General features: G+C 37.9%; 2 protein-coding genes across 2 annotated transcripts; both read right to left on the bottom strand.

Moving 5' to 3' along the window:
- Positions 1–7,217: 7,217 nt before the first annotated feature.
- On the bottom strand, positions 7,218–10,129 carry LOC143623744 (wall-associated receptor kinase-like 1). Its single transcript, XM_077094588.1, has 3 exons — positions 9,283–10,129; positions 9,052–9,177; positions 7,218–8,349 (listed from the first exon to the last, which is right to left on the bottom strand). The coding sequence occupies exons 1-3, from the start codon at positions 10,097–10,099 to the stop codon at positions 7,244–7,246; spliced, it is 2,049 nt and encodes a 682-aa protein (XP_076950703.1). The 5' UTR covers positions 10,100–10,129; the 3' UTR covers positions 7,218–7,243.
- Positions 10,130–12,200: 2,071 nt separating this feature from the next.
- Positions 12,201–15,621, bottom strand: LOC143623743 (uncharacterized). The gene is made up of 9 exons (XM_077094587.1): positions 15,461–15,621; positions 15,157–15,213; positions 14,996–15,066; positions 13,534–13,800; positions 13,384–13,441; positions 13,213–13,272; positions 13,006–13,056; positions 12,838–12,916; positions 12,201–12,419 (listed from the first exon to the last, which is right to left on the bottom strand). The coding sequence occupies exons 1-9, from the start codon at positions 15,539–15,541 to the stop codon at positions 12,337–12,339; spliced, it is 807 nt and encodes a 268-aa protein (XP_076950702.1). The 5' UTR covers positions 15,542–15,621; the 3' UTR covers positions 12,201–12,336.
- Between the last annotated feature and the right edge of the window lie 305 nt (positions 15,622–15,926).

The following is a 15,926-nucleotide window of genomic DNA, read 5'->3' as shown; positions in this document are numbered from 1 at the left end:
AGATCCGACACGCTTCCCGAGGTAGTGTGTGTGTGTAAAGAATGTGTTTTGGTGTGTGAAGTGGGAAATGTCATGAACCATCTTATGTTGCCAAAATTTGGAGTTGGTCGCATATCGCGATGGCCTTTCAGAAGGGCTATCTCTTATCGCGATGATTCATTATTTTCAGAAGCTGCCACGTGTCGCCATGTGGTGAACACGCGTCCCCGGTTGCTTAACCTTTAGAGTCGTCACGTAATTTGTCACGTCTTAGTCTTTCTTCCATTTTCCAAAAATACTAAGGTGGCCCTCAAGCGGCTTGCGGCGATGCGAGTGAGAAAAGTGCGCCATCAAAGCGCCACATTGAGCCCATTGCCTGAGCCCGTGTGCGTCGGGTGCTACGCACCCTCCGGTAGGTCCAATGGATACATCTTGGCATATAAAAATATTACTATGTGAACTCATCTCATTGTAAGGAGCTCACAAGTTTTATACTTACTAATGTGAGAGGAAATTTCTCTTTCCCATTTCTACCCATGTGAAATGTTTCCATTTTCTTCTTTCTTTTCATGTGGGGTGAACTTTGTTATTTTCTTAACACAAAATGCTTTAATTTCCTTATCTCACTTTCATATTATCTATCTTGAGAATGTTTGTGATCCTTCATCTTTAATATGTTGTCAAATTTGATCGACGTTTTGGGGATGTTACATATAGAATAAGGCCCATAACCATTCCCTAATCCATCTTTATTTTCAAGCCCATAACTCAACTTATTATTATTTTAACCTAATTAAATAATATCACACCATTAAATAAATATAATTTTATTATTTATTATATTATCAAAAGTAAGATGTTACATAGACGTAAATGTAGTTCTAAACGAGGATGTTCCTTGGGCTCTCATCGCCACAACGCCACCTTGATTTTATCTCTATCTGGCGGGCGAGGTAGCTCTTCTGGTTCATCAAAATCTAAGTCGTCATCAAACTGCTTAAGTTTATATAGGAACAGGCATCTTATGTATCTTGAGACGAATTTGGTTCATATGTACTAGACGCAGTCTTGGACCATTTAGACGCCCAGCCGACCTTTGTTAGTGGTACACACTTTGATGATTTCTGAAGTAGATCCCAAACTTCTATCATCGTAAATGGGTGTCATCTTTCGGCCTTATACTGTTTATGCGCCTCCATCATCACATCGATATCGTTTGTACCACCTGGGCCCTACTACGATTGTATGTAAGCCGGTTGAATGTGTAATTGAAATTGGTGATTTTCATTCATATTACCGTCCATTTGTCGGATATGGCATTGGCCTATATTATTCAATATTCACCCTGGCCCATTTCTTGGAAAACTTACCAAGAATATGGACCCAAAAAGTATTTGACCACTTGACCATCACCTTTTACAGAAATAAAAGGAACATTAGCCGCTAAAAAATTAATAACATGCATTTGTAAAAAAAATAGTGATAATGGTGTCTCCCGAAACATCAAGCCATGCATGTGCCAATGCAAAATCCTCCTCACTTGTCTACCTATCCACCTCTCAAGGTTCTTTTTGTTCTGGTGTCACTTTGTTATAATAGTTTTTTTTTCATTTGGAGGTGGTTGACTGTGTTTAAGTACACGTCTCGAGTGATGGTTGGGTTTGGCGTGACTTGCGACATTTGAGATGAGAAAAGAATGTTGGTGATGGTTGTGAGCTTTGTGGGGTTGGCAATATCGGTCGATAAACCACATCGTTGGTGTGTTGGTTGTAAAAAGCGAGAGATTTTTGGACTGAATGCTGATAGTTTCCGTAACACCAGTGGTTAGATTCCACGGGTTCATGATGAAAGTAAAAACTTTGAGAAATTTGAAGATGGGGTTAGAATTGTGTGGTTAAATGGTTAACATGGTTTGATGTATATTAAAAAAATGGTTTGATGTATCTTGGTGCTCGTTTATTAAAAAAATGAACATTTTCATCTAATTGGATCCTATACATATTTTTAAGCCTACCAGCTTCTTCATCCATTGACTGATCAATCTTCTGCTCCAAAGCCCACATCCCACCTTTTGACTCATCTTCTCCACTCATATCACTCGCCATATCAATCAATCACAATTACAATTCTCTAATACCTCTTTATCTACTCTAGCTTCAATCAGTTCATAAAACAGCATCATCTCCTCGTCATATCATCGTCATCTCCTCACCACCACCCCTACTGCTATTTCAATTTTGCCTTTAATCCTCGGTTTTGGGTCTGCCCGCCAGGTGTTCGATAAAATGTCTCAATGAGTTAATCGGTTTTTTTGGGTTTACGGAGGGGAGAGCAACTGGCGGTTGCTCTCCTTTCTCCTCTTAGTTCGGGTTTTTACTCCCAAAACTCAGCTCGAGTTTGTTTGTTGGCCTTTTTGTCGTGAGGGGTTATGACAAGGGCTCAGATTGTCAAAGGAGCCCCATCGGGGGAGGTGGGCACGGGAGGTGGACATGGTTGTCGGTTCGACATCATTTCTCGTGGTGGATTAATTGATGAGGGTGCTATGTCTAAGACCCTAGAAAATAGTGTGGGTTCGGTGGGTGTTTGGCCATGTCCTTTTAGGGGGTTCCATTGTTGCCCGGATGGACGGGCGGGGTCAAGGGGGATCTCTCGGTTAATGGCGCATATCAAACGACTTCATTTGTCGTCGGATGAGCGGAAACGGACCCTACGGGACGCCATTTCCATGGATTGTGATTTATTATTTCGGTTGGGGAGGCTTTTAAGGCCTCGGACCAGTGGCTATGTGGGGTGTGTATGCGTCCAAATGCTCTTAAACGGACGTGTCATCATGCTGATGGAGTCACCAAGTACAACGAGGGTGTGGGAGCTGTGAAGGAGTTTATTGTGGGGATTGATAAACCACATGTTATGAGGGATGTTGCTCCCTTAGGAGGGATAGTGGTGGATGAGGTTCTCCTTGACCGCGTCTTCTCTCTTCCTATCACAACTGTTAAGAGCATCCCTCATAGTTGTCGTATGGAATTTGCTCAAGCGTTAACTGCGGCTCTGGGTAAGGTGGTTGCTATGCCAGACTCTGTTGAGGCATGGGTGAAACTTTTCTTGTTACCGCGGTGCACGCTGCGTGTTTTCAGACCTTCTAAACGTCAGGAGCGCAGGTCCGGTAATAGAAAGTCTTTGCAATGTCAGAGTATTCAACAAGCACTAGCAAGTTGGGGTGGTTTTGATGCGCTTATTTTATCCCTTTTTGCCACACCTATAGGGGTGAACTCGAGTCATGGGGAGCCTCTCGCTAAGCACGATGATGTTGCGGTATGCGCCAATGTGAAACAATGTTTACGAAAAGTGGCGGACGGGCATTTTACTGCCGCCATTAAAGTATTATGCTCTTCAGGGGTTGCACCTTTCGGCAATGACACTTTGAAAGCGTTAGTGGCTAAGCATCCCAATTTTTCCCCGCCGGTTATGCCTGCTTCATTGCTTTCTGAGCCTCCTCTTGTTGTTGATGAGGATTGTGTGCTTGGATGCATTAAATCCTTCCCTAAAGGGACGTCATGTGGACGAGATGGATTGAGGGCACAACATATTTTGGATGCATTTTGTGGAGAGGGGTCGCCGATCGCTGTTGGGTTACTAAAGGCTACTACTGCGATGGTTAATTTATGTTTGGGGGGGAGATGCCCAAGGGTTTTGGCAGAGTTCATTGCGTCGGCTCCTCTCACACCGTTGCTCAAACCGGACAATGGGATTAGACCCATTGCCGTAGGTGCCATTTGGAGAAGATTGATCTCTAAGGTGGCTATGAGGGGTGTTGGGAAAGACATTACTAAATACCTGTGCGACTTTCAGTTTGAGGTGGGAGTCCCTAGTGGTGCAGAGGCCGTTCTTCATAGCGCGAACAGGTTTTTAAGTAAGTTCCATTCTGATGGGTCATTGGCTATGCTTACTATTGATTTTTGTAATGCCTTCAACTTGGTGGATAGGACTGCCCTTCTGAATGAGGTTCGGGCCCGATGTCCATCTATTTCCTTATGGGTGAACTTTTTATATGAGCAACCGGCCAGGCTATATGTGGGGGATCACATTTGGTCCACCACTGGGGTTCAGCAGGGGGACCCTTTGGGACCTCTTCTTTCGCCTTGGTTCTGCACCCACTTATTCATCTAGTCCAGAGTTCCTGTAAGCTTCTCTTTCATGCTTGGTACCTAGATGATGGTACAATTATTGGGGACTCTAAAGAGGTTGCCAAAGCTTTAGATATTATCAGGTCGGAGGGTCCCCGCCTGGGCCTTGAACTCAATATTAAGAAAACCGAAGTATTTTGGCCGTCGTGCAATGGGGTTAAGGTGCAGGAGGGGGTGTTTCCCTGTGAGATTGGAAGACCGGTGCTAGGTATGAAACTCCTCGGGGGAGCCGTTAGCTGGGATGTCGGGTTCATCAGTGAACTTGCTATGAAAAGGGCTTCGCGAGCTGTGGAGTTGATGAGCTATCTCCCGCATTTGCGGGACCCTCAATGCGAGATCTTTTTGCTCCGCTCATGTATGGGAGTTGGAAAGTTGTTGTTTGGTTTCAAAACATGCCAACCTGTGTATGTAGGGGAAGCATTTTCTGTGTTTGACAATTGGCCTTCGGGGGGCGATTGAGGACATCGTGGTTTGTGGTGGTCCCTTCTTTGGAGATTTTCAATTGAGATTGGCATCACTTCCGACTCGTTTTGGAGGTTTGGATTTATGTTCAGCTTCAGACGTTTCTACTTATGCGTTTGTGGCCTCGAGGGCGCAATCTTGGGAATTACAAGACCACATTCTTTGAGGTTGTGGTATTGATGGGTTTGACTCCGATTATGGGAGTGCGATAGATCGGTTGCACTTTCACTTCCCGATTTTGACATTAGCGGTTTCTCTAATAAAAACACCGCCCCCCCCCTAAAGCCCAACATGCTTTGGCGAGTGCCCTTTATAGTGGAATCATCAAGAGTTTGGAAATGAAGTTTGATTTATCCCCTCGTCAGAAAGCAGTGTTTGAGTGTCTTCGGGCTCCTCGGGCTCAAGATTTCTTAAGTGTTCTCCCTATTGAAGGATTGGGCCAACATATGTCGGCTTTGGAGTACCGGGCCATCCTGAAGTATCGGTTAATGATCCCTTTGTTTCCGATAGATGAGCCGTGCCCGGTTTGCCGTAAGGTTTGTTTGGATTCTTTTGGCGAGCATGCGGTTCACTGCAAAGAGTTGCCTGAGTTTAAGTACAGGCATGATTTGGTGAGGGATGTTCTATGCGATGTTCTTAAACGAGCCGGGATTTCGGCTAAAAATGAAGCCCCCGTAAACTTTCTTACGGATCCTCAAGAAGGAAGATCTACATTACGACCGGCCGATATACTTGTTTTTTGGTGTGTAGGGGGAAAACACGTTTGTGTCGACCTCACAGGAGTGTCCCCTCTTGTTGGGATTAGGGACACTGGATTTGTAGCAGGCCAGACAGCATTGAAGGCGGCATCGGGCAAGGTTGCTAAACACGAGAGAGCTTGTTTGGAGAATCAACACGTGTTTATCCCCTTCGCCTTTGACACTTTTGGTTTCTTAGCTCCGGATGCCGTGGGCCTTTTGAATAGGGTTCAGAAAGTTGTGTATAGTAACGTATCAGCCCATAAGAATCAAAACTTTGTTTTTAGTCGGATTGGGTTTGCTATCCAAAAGGGGGTTGCGGCACAGCTTGTTGCCCGCTTACCTGCCACTTCATTGTAAATCTTTTGGATGTTTCTATGAAATATAAAATGTATATTGTATTGAATAAAATATTTAAAGAGTTTTCTTAAATTTCAAACTATCCAATAAATAGTTTTCGAAATGTGGCCGCACTTTTACCACAAATAGCGTACATTAATGGGTTGGTGCCCCTCTCGACGTCACCCCACTTCAATGGTTTGGAGCGGTGTTGAAGTGTGTTATCGTCTGACATGGCTAAGGGCGCAAATCCACAGCTCGTAGTATTACCATCGAGGTAAGTTATTATCACTCCTTAGTTACCATTGATAACATAAGATGACTCTAATAATGTTCCGCGAAATATAGCCCCTTGGACCTTATCGATGCGCTTCTTGAACCTCGTCAAGGGTGGGTAATAGGACGGGTATGAGACTGGTTTTAAAATCTTTTACGGAGAGAAACTATTATGATAGTAAGTGATCTATAACCTAATTATCATAAACATGTGTATCCATTTACTCAAACCTATGCTCATTGTAAACCCGTCCCATTACATTCCTAATGACAAACAAGCGCAACATATTAATTATAGTGTTATAATCTTAAATATCTATAAATGAAACTTTTATAAGCGCTCTGGTTACTCCCTACACTTTCTCAAGCCACCTAATTGTTTTATTTGTAAATGAAGGTTTATCATGCATTTAACCCAAATTCACGGGGATGTGTCTCACCAAACCCAGATAACCCTTAAACGAGTTATAACATCTCATTAAATTAAAAATTAATCTCACCAAATATATTATATGAAAATTCTATAAAATACGGATACATTTAAAATTATTATCCAATCTTAAAAAAAGATATTATTTATAATTAGTAAACAATTTTATAATAAAAAATAAGCGGGTCATGGGTCTCAACAAACTCATATAGCTTTTAAATTGGTTATAACATTTCATTTATTTGTGAAACTCTTTTATCATTAAATTTTAAGTATATTATTAACTTTCTTACAATAAATAAATTTAAAATACTGAAAAATATACAAAATATTAAAAACGAATAATGTAAAGCAAGCACGTAATACAGGAGATAAAAGCTAGTAAAAACATAAAATTGAATATTTCTCTTGATTTTACCGCTGTGAATCCTGAAAGCTTCTCAAGACTTACCAACATTGACCCTTTAGCTCAGCACGGCCTCACATATTAGCCACTAACTTTCTTCATTTACAATTTTTAGCCCGAAACTATAAACATTATTAAAGCACGTACGAACCAACAATTTAACTAATAACTACAAACTAACGACTTAGCGAATTTTAAGCGCAATATTCATGTCACCCAGTTTTGATGGAAACATATTACCAACTTATGGTCTTACTCTATTATATGACCGATCAAAAGAACCAAAAGTAATAAAAGATTAGCTACAAACAAAAACATGTCAAAATCTTAAAAAATATTCAAATGCTTATAATATATAACATATATACTCGCATGTTATCTGTAACTAAATCTACCAAAAAAATAGAATAATGAACAATAAATGAACAAATCATAACATGATCAATTCTTCTTGCGGTCCAGCATTGTACTTAGAACTTTTAACATCGGGTACATGAGCCATCCTAATACTTTCCAACTCAGATGCAACTTCCTTCATTGTTGGTCGATTTTTGCCATTCAAATTCAAGCACCGCATTGCTAGCTTTGCAACCGCCATAATCTCACCTCGAGGACCATCATTCACGATCCTTGAATCAATAATCGACACACGCTCTTCCTCAATAGCCAACATAAAATGTGTAGCCAAACTTCTATGTTCTCCAAATCTGGTTAAAGATATTGGCTTCTCACCCGTTAAAAGCTCAACCAACACAACTCCAAAACTATAAACATCACTCTTTTCAGTAAACTGACTCGATTGGAAATACTCGGGATCTAAATACCCAAATGTCCCTTTGATCAAAGTTGTCAAATGAGTTTGGTCAATCGACACAAATCTTGAAGTTCCAAAGTCAGAAACTTTGGCACGGTATTTATCATCTAAAAGTATATTTGTTGTCTTGATATCCCTATGATATATTGGAATTGAAGTTGCTGAATGCAAGTAAGCCAATGCTCCTGCCACTTCTGTAGCAATACGTAACCGCGTGTTTAAAGTAAGCGGAAACTCGTCATTGTCACCATGAATATGCTCAAACAATGTCCCGTTTGGAATGAACTCGGAAACTAAAAGAGGAACCTCAGTTTCTAAACAACATCCTAAAAGTTTGACCACGTTCCTATGGTTGACTTGTGAAAGAATGACCACCTCGTTGATGAACTGCTCCAGTTGACCTTCATCGACTATCTTTGACTTCTTCACTGCGACGATTCTTCCGTCTGTTAGCATGCCTTTGTAGACTGTACCTTGACCTCCTCGGCCCAGTATTCTATTTTCATTAAAATAATCGGTTGCTTTTTCTAACTCTTTTGCGGTGAAAAGTGTGGTGTTATCAACTAAACTTTCGTCAGTCGATTCTTGTTGTTTTAACAATAAACCCCCGTTCCGTTTAAAAAACCGTTCTCTTCGTCTTTTGTCTTTCGTTTTTTGGATTAGTTTGTATAGTGCAAAGATGGTTGCTGTTAGCATTAGTACCCCTGTGCTTATGCTAACACCTGCATATAAGTCATGTCAAAGAAACTTAGAGTAAATAATTTTAGGGTGGCAGATTCCGAAATGACCCAAAACACGACACGAAAGTGATCATTGGCATATTCAACTCGTTTAAAAAAAATGTGTCATGTTCAGGTTAATCTATTGCATGGATCGTATTCGGGTTAGCTTGCTTGATAAAACGGATCGTGTAATGTTGACATGTTTAATTAAATAACTCGTTTTTGGGTTGACATGTTTAATTAAATGGGTCATTTTCGAGTTGACCTATTTACATGTTTACTTAAGTGGGTCGTGGTGTTAACCTATTAACATGTTTAGTTAATCAGGTCGACTCACTACCCGTTTAATCCATTTTTACAGCCCACAAACCCGATTAGCAAGTTATAACAACTTGACTACTACCCATCAACCCAGTTAACACGTTTACAACTTGATTATTACCTGCCAACCAAATTAACATGTTTACAACTTGACTATTACCCACCAACCGTTTTGACACATTTAAATAAATGGATTCAAGGGTCGTGTTTGCCTGTATAGGCTAATAAAAATATGGGTTGCATTCAAATTAAACAATTCAATCTGCTAACCTAACTACTGAACTATAAATTACTTTTCTAGCTCAGATCAACTCACGGGACTCACCAATACACTACAGGCTTTAAACATTAAAACTAGCAACTAATCGTTTGTAGTTTTACCTAGAATAACTCCAAGCGTCGATGATTTGCTTCCAGCCTCCGATATAGGATTAGGAATGCAAGTGATGTTCGTCGACCCCAATAAAACCTGACATTCACCATTGCAAGTGGCGCATTCTCCCACAACTGCAACGCAAAACATTAAAACCTTGGCTTTAAAACACACACCAACATTAACATTACAACAAGATCATTTGAACCCAAACCATAATCGAGTATTAAAATACGTACGTTCGCACCCATCAACCAAATACGGGCTTCCTTCTTCTATAGGTCTGCAGCTACATTTGTAAGATTCAATAACAGTCCTATTACCCAAACTAAGTTCCTGTCTTTCTGAACTCGAACAACTTGTAACATCACGCGCTGTTAGCGTCCACTTTAGTGAAATCGGAACAAACGAGTTGTCCACCACTGCAGACCGACCCGAAAACCTGCCAGCCGAATACAAACTTTCATCCACCAAAAACGCAGACCCACAAACCCCATCAGGGCCCGGCCTTTCCAAACCCGAAATATTCACACTATACGTCTCAAGATAATACGGAATACTCGTTTGGCAGCAGTTAATACCGTAACAATCGTCTCTATCTGTAGTACTTATGTTCTGGCATATCGTGGAACACCCGGTGAGAAGGTTTCCTTGCTCCATAACAACCGCGTTTCCACACCCTTCCACGGTGAATCTGTTGTGTTCTTGCGAGTACAAGAACGGACTCCCTCGAAGATTAACACTCAGGATCTGACTGCTGTTCCGAACTGTGTTTTGACAGTCGGAGATCATCGAAACATTAACTGTTACCGTCTGGTTTTCCATATTCAGAGACAATACTTGAAGGTTGTTTATTGAAGAAAGATATGGTGTTGATGAGTTGCAGTCAACAGCATACCATTCGTTTAGATAACAATCTGTTCCGATTCCAAATGGGTATGGAAGCCGGACGTTGCCGCATGTGTCGTTGCATCCGGGCCTTGCGTAAAGTGCGAATGAAGTTGAAGCTGATGTTAATGAGATTAATATGATGGAGTAGAGTTGGATTGGAGTCATGGTTCAAGATATGAAGAGGTGTAGGTGTTGGTGTTGGTGTTGGTGTTGGTGTATATTTATATTGGCATGAGTAGAGTTACGTTTCAAAGGTGAAGTTGGACTTAATCAGAAGTCTTGTTGGTTGCTGATGTTATTGATGATTTAATATTGTTGTAAGAAAGTTTCTAATATGATTCTGTGCAAAGATCTTTCAGGCCGCCGCATTTGACTGTTTCATAAAGGAAATGTTTGGTTGTTTAGACTTTCCTTTTTCTTTACACGAAAATGTTACCATCTGCATGCAACTCATCTTACCCACGTTAGTAACATAAACTTGTTAGAATTGCAGGGACACGCAGTAGTTCTCACAAAATTCTTGCCGCATATGTGGTTTAATTGTTTAACCAGATTGAGCTTGTTAACTATACGATAACAGATTATAATTAAGAGTGCATTAATCATATTGAGGTTAATGAGTTAAAAGGATTCAATGATGGCTGCCTACATATTTATTTGTTTAAAAAATAATATTTGTCTTTGGCACTCTACTAATCATGTTGTACTGATGTCATGTTTATGTCAACCCATGCATTTAAGAATGAAGGGTGTGAAATTTACATTACAATCCCCTTGTAAATGTAAGAAAACAATATGAATTAACCTTCATTGTTGATTTTCTACCAATCTTTTCAACTGTTACAGTTTTTATATTCTTAATTTTTTTCTTAAAAGTATAAAATCAAGAATTTTATTATTTTTGAACCAGTATAGCATTTTTATTGATTTAGTAAGCTTATCTCATTTACATGGTGTAGATGTTTGTGCTACAAATTTTTGTACATAAATAGACTCAAATACCCTTAAACATAAAAACTCACGTAAGTCCATGTGTCACCTCCTCGTATCTCTCTACCGTTCTTACAAATAACAGGTTTTGTATGAAAATTCCCCTATACATATGTTAAAATAGATTGGATACAAAGTTATTTTTTTTTAAATGGCAATTAGTGGCTGCTATTGAGACGAAAAAAGTTTGCAAATAAAACAAAGTTAAAAGTGGCCGAAATGACAAAAGGTGAGTTAAACTTTTGACTATTTGTTTAGTTTATTTTTATTTCCTTTTAATGCATGCGCTAAAGTATCATAACATATATGTATCATCACTCCATTATAGTGTATACATGGTGTATGTAACAATACATCCACACAAGTGTTATTACTAATGCAGGGTGTGTACAACCAGGGACGGATTTATTTAATTGAGTACCGGGTCAAGCGAACCAGGTGTTTTTCGAACCGTAGTGGAGCATTTAATAGCGACTTTTTTAGCGAACCAGGTGTTTTTCGAACCGTAGTGGAGCATTTACTTGACCCGAACCGTTAAACCAATCCGAATTGTCAACCCGACCCAATTTTTTTATACGCGTTCTTATATATTTAGAGCATCTTAAAATAGCGAACCAGATAAAAAAAAATTCTAAATCCGTCACTGTGTACAACAATAATTACATAAAAATATCACTAGCAACAGATACAATGTACGCGTCATTGATTCACTATATTATGATCAGCAACTAGCTAAGGCATGCATGATAGCAAAAAATTTGCGAACGCGACTGTGCATTTTAACCACTATCATAGTGGATATAATTATACAAACCAAACTTTTATTACGAATATGCTTATTATCACCGTCATATACACATATTCTGATATTCATCACGCGTTTAAATTAGCAAAAATATGACTATCCACAACCAATCATGTCTATTTAATGAATTTGGACAAGCTACAAACTTTTCAAAACTTTCCGAACAAACTTTGACCAGATACTTTGACCCTAAACAAACTTTTCAAAACTATGTTTTAATATTTATTTTAAGTTTTCTGTAAATGTCCTTGTTCAAATAATATTCACCAGTTATCTGCATCTTCAACTGCCAATGATTTAACAAACTCCATATCGAACTATATATAGGTTATTAATGATCCATATTTTAGTTCAGAATTTAATCCAAAAAAAATATGATCTCAGTTCTGTCCTCTCTGAACCTGAACCAAACAGGTCTATGTAATCTTATGTTATTACACATCATTTTTGCTTATTTCAGATCTTTGAACGTTAGGAGAGCATAAAAACATAATTTTTAATTGTTCCAAAGCAGAAATACAGTTGCAAACCACCAAGAAATTGATCAAAGTAAAACACAAAATGGTCTCCAACAACCATGATATTAATGTTCCAGAATAACTCCTTTCTACTTGCTTTGTTTAAGTTCTTCCATCTTCTTCTTCATCTTGAATTGCAATGTTACAGGGGCGCAATCAAGTGGTGTCTCTCCTGAATTTAAATAGCGTTTATGTGCGCGCGCATGTGAGTGTATAAAGATTCTTTAACAATATTTACAAATTGTACGTGATGCAACACATCTTGTACAGTAGGCATTTAATTTCCCAAAGTTGGAATAATATATAATTTAGTTCCAATTATGAAATAAACTAATAAAATAAATTCATTATCAGCTTTAATTTGTGAAAGATTCATGCATAAGTGCCACATAATGACATAATCAGTCCAATAATAAATATTTCATAGCAACTAAAGTTAATAACTTGAATAGAAGCAAAAGATGAATCTAATACTTAACAGACTTTTAGGCAATTCAATCACCAAACTAAAAAGGTCCCTAAAAGTTGAATCATATTTCACGAAAGCACAAATTAGGCCTAAAATTTATCAAGGAATGAATGAAACATACCCTGAAGATTCTTACAATCCAGACTTGCTCCATTTTCCATGAGAGTAAAAGCTATATCAGTTTTGTTAAAAACCGCAGCCTAAATTCAACAAATGCTGTTAGAATAAAGAAAATGTGTGTGTGTGTGTGTGTGTGTGTGTGAGAGAGAGAGAGAGAGAGAGAGAGAACCAAATGCAAGAGTGATAATCCTTGTCTGTCGCAGTAATTTGCATCAACTCCCTACAACAGATAATTTCAGCATAAAATTATAGATTTAAAAACAAACTGTAAGTTCATTTTAACATAAACGAAAACATGTACAATAGAAGCATATACTGTTAACAATGTTCTTTTTTATCCTTCAAACAAGAAACGAAATAATGTTATTTTACTTACCTCACCAAGAAGCTTTTTGACAGAAAATAAGTCACCACTCTTTATAGCTTCACGTAAACCCTACAAACAACATACAATATTTTCAGGTTTTTTTATCTGTCAACAACTGTTATACATATTCTGCCAAAACCATTCTACGACGGCTGACACATGTACTTCAAAATAGCATACCTCTCCATTAACTGCATAATCCGCAAGTGGTCTTTCTGAGCTAGTGTTAGCTGATGTACTGCAAATTATTGTATGTTACTTTAAAAGTAAATTTAAATATTCAAAATTTTAGAAAAATGATTGATGGAAAACCAAGGTCTGAGTATATACCTGGACTTGCTAGATGAAGCTCTACTTCTCGGTGCAGTGTCTACTTTTTTAGGAGCTGTGGATACTGAGACAGGTTTCGGCTGCACAGGTGCCACGTCATCATTTGATGCCACCTCACATATGCATAAAGGCATTCCACACGTGCAATTTGGAGCACCACTTTGTATGGTATCAGAATTTGATGATGTATTAATATCCAGTCTTGCAACTGAATCTGTTACAGAATTCGCTTCATTCAAAGAAGTAACTCCATCGGGTTTTTCAGTGCTACATAAAATGGTATACATAATTAACAATAAATACAGTAATTACATAGATGCATAACTAATTAAACAAGTGTGATCTTACCATATAGAATAACTAAAAACTCCCTATTATAGATATCTTAAGGGATAATAAGCCTTTTTGTTTAGATACACTCCAAAAGTTACACATTATGATTGGAAAAGGGTACATGGTTTCTAAGCTATGCAGTTAATGCGATAAAATATCAGATATCAGTCAAAGACCGTTATTTGAGATATCGGTTATCGTGGTGGGATATCAGTAATTTCAATATCATGCAGAATTTATATATATAGTAATTGAACACTGACAACGCAGTATACTCTCCTACCATTAACAATTTAACCTTTTGCAACTTGCAAATCACTAACAATTGTAGCAAGTAGGAACAAGTTAAGACTTAAAACACTAATATTAAACACTAAAACATGACAATTAAGACTTAAAACACTGATATGGTGATATATCAGTCAATATCGCCGATAATATCGGTCTCGATATTCTGACCTATATTTCACATGGGGAGCGATAACCAATATCCCACCGATACTGACTGCATAGTTTCTAAGTACTCGGATAGAGATCATTAGTTAAGCAGAGACTAATCCAGTAATCCATTGCTAAAAAAATTGATGTCATGAAAGAAGATGTAATGTTTATAAAAAATCTGAATGTTCTGAAATTCAAATGAAGTTGTGAAGTTGGAATTTTAAAAAAGAGTCTTTAATTACAAAAAATCAATTTTCATTCGAATAAATCATGAATTTTCCAAGTCAAGAACGTAGAGGAGGTAGGATGGGCATCTATTTGAAACATTGGATATCTATATAAGGCATTCGGCGATTCTAACAATCTTCTAGTTACTTCGCTCTCTATTTCTATTTGAGAGTTTGACTGAAAAAAGACTCAATTTATTAGACAAAAGTTAATAATCCTCATCTTTAGAATGAATATGTTGTAAACCTTGGTGGCTATAATGTATGGGATTATGTATCTTTACAACATTATATTGCAAGTAACCATTGGTTAAATTCACGACTCTTATAACAAACAGATGAGGTAGTCACATTTACAAAAACATATGCAATCTTGAACCAGCGATATAAGCCATTTAACATAAAACCGCATATCAAGAAAGTCAAAATGGATGCACAAAGCCTCAAACATTAAGACTTACCGAGTCGACGCGTCATTATAACAGTTTGAGCAGACTCTAACAGGAGAGTGAAGACCAAATTGAGGCAGAGCCTGAAAGAGCACACAGTACCAAATTCATAAAGAAATTTCGTTGTTCTCGTAGTAACTTGTTAATAAAATATTAAATATGTTGCAACATACCATTTGATCTGATGAATGTTCAGCACACAAGGTTCGGCCACACCGTCGACAATGATGCTGCAAAATATTTCAATTCAAAATCAGAAATTAGGTTTTTGACTATTTATTTATTGGGTCAAAATTTATGATCCTGATTAGGTCAAAATAAATAATCAAGTGAGCAACTTAATTAATTAATCATTGAACATGGAATTTGAGAAGCTGATTAAAAGCACGAACACTAGATCAAACTCAGATACATACATATTTGATTGAAGTAGCATATTAATGGATAATAAGTAGCTAATAATAATAATTTACCCACCCGTCGTCTGAAGGTGTTGAAAGTGCATTTACAAACATCGCATCGTGTTGATTCTTGGAACGGCGGAGGCTCCGACGACATTCTTGACCTAAACTAAACCTTTTATTATTATTATTATTATTATTATTATTTGAAATGAGAAGAAGAGATTTATGGTTTAGATCCCCATTTTCTAGAAGTTTGGTACTCCAAACTCTTATTCCTGATTTGACAAAAAAAAAATCTAGAATTGGTGTTTTAAAAAAAGAAATTAGTCATACCCATTAGATTCGTATGTGTAGATGTATATATATATATGCCCCGATGATCGGATGTTTTTAAACGAGTATGAGACGTACCCATTTATGATCTTGTATTATTAAAAGTTTTTTAGATATTAAGTATCTGATAATGTGTCTTCAAATATCAAATATTTGAAACACTTCAAAATGTTTTGTAATTTTAGTAATTTTTAGTTTCTAATAAT

Source organism: Bidens hawaiensis, unplaced genomic scaffold (genome assembly GCF_021521415.1).
Source record: "Bidens hawaiensis isolate Kalapana, Puna unplaced genomic scaffold, B.hawaiensis_p1.1 tig00003536_1, whole genome shotgun sequence".
NCBI lineage: Eukaryota > Viridiplantae > Streptophyta > Magnoliopsida > Asterales > Asteraceae > Bidens > Bidens hawaiensis.
The sequence above is the reverse complement of the archived record's forward strand: the minus strand, read 5'-3'. Positions and strand labels throughout refer to the sequence as shown.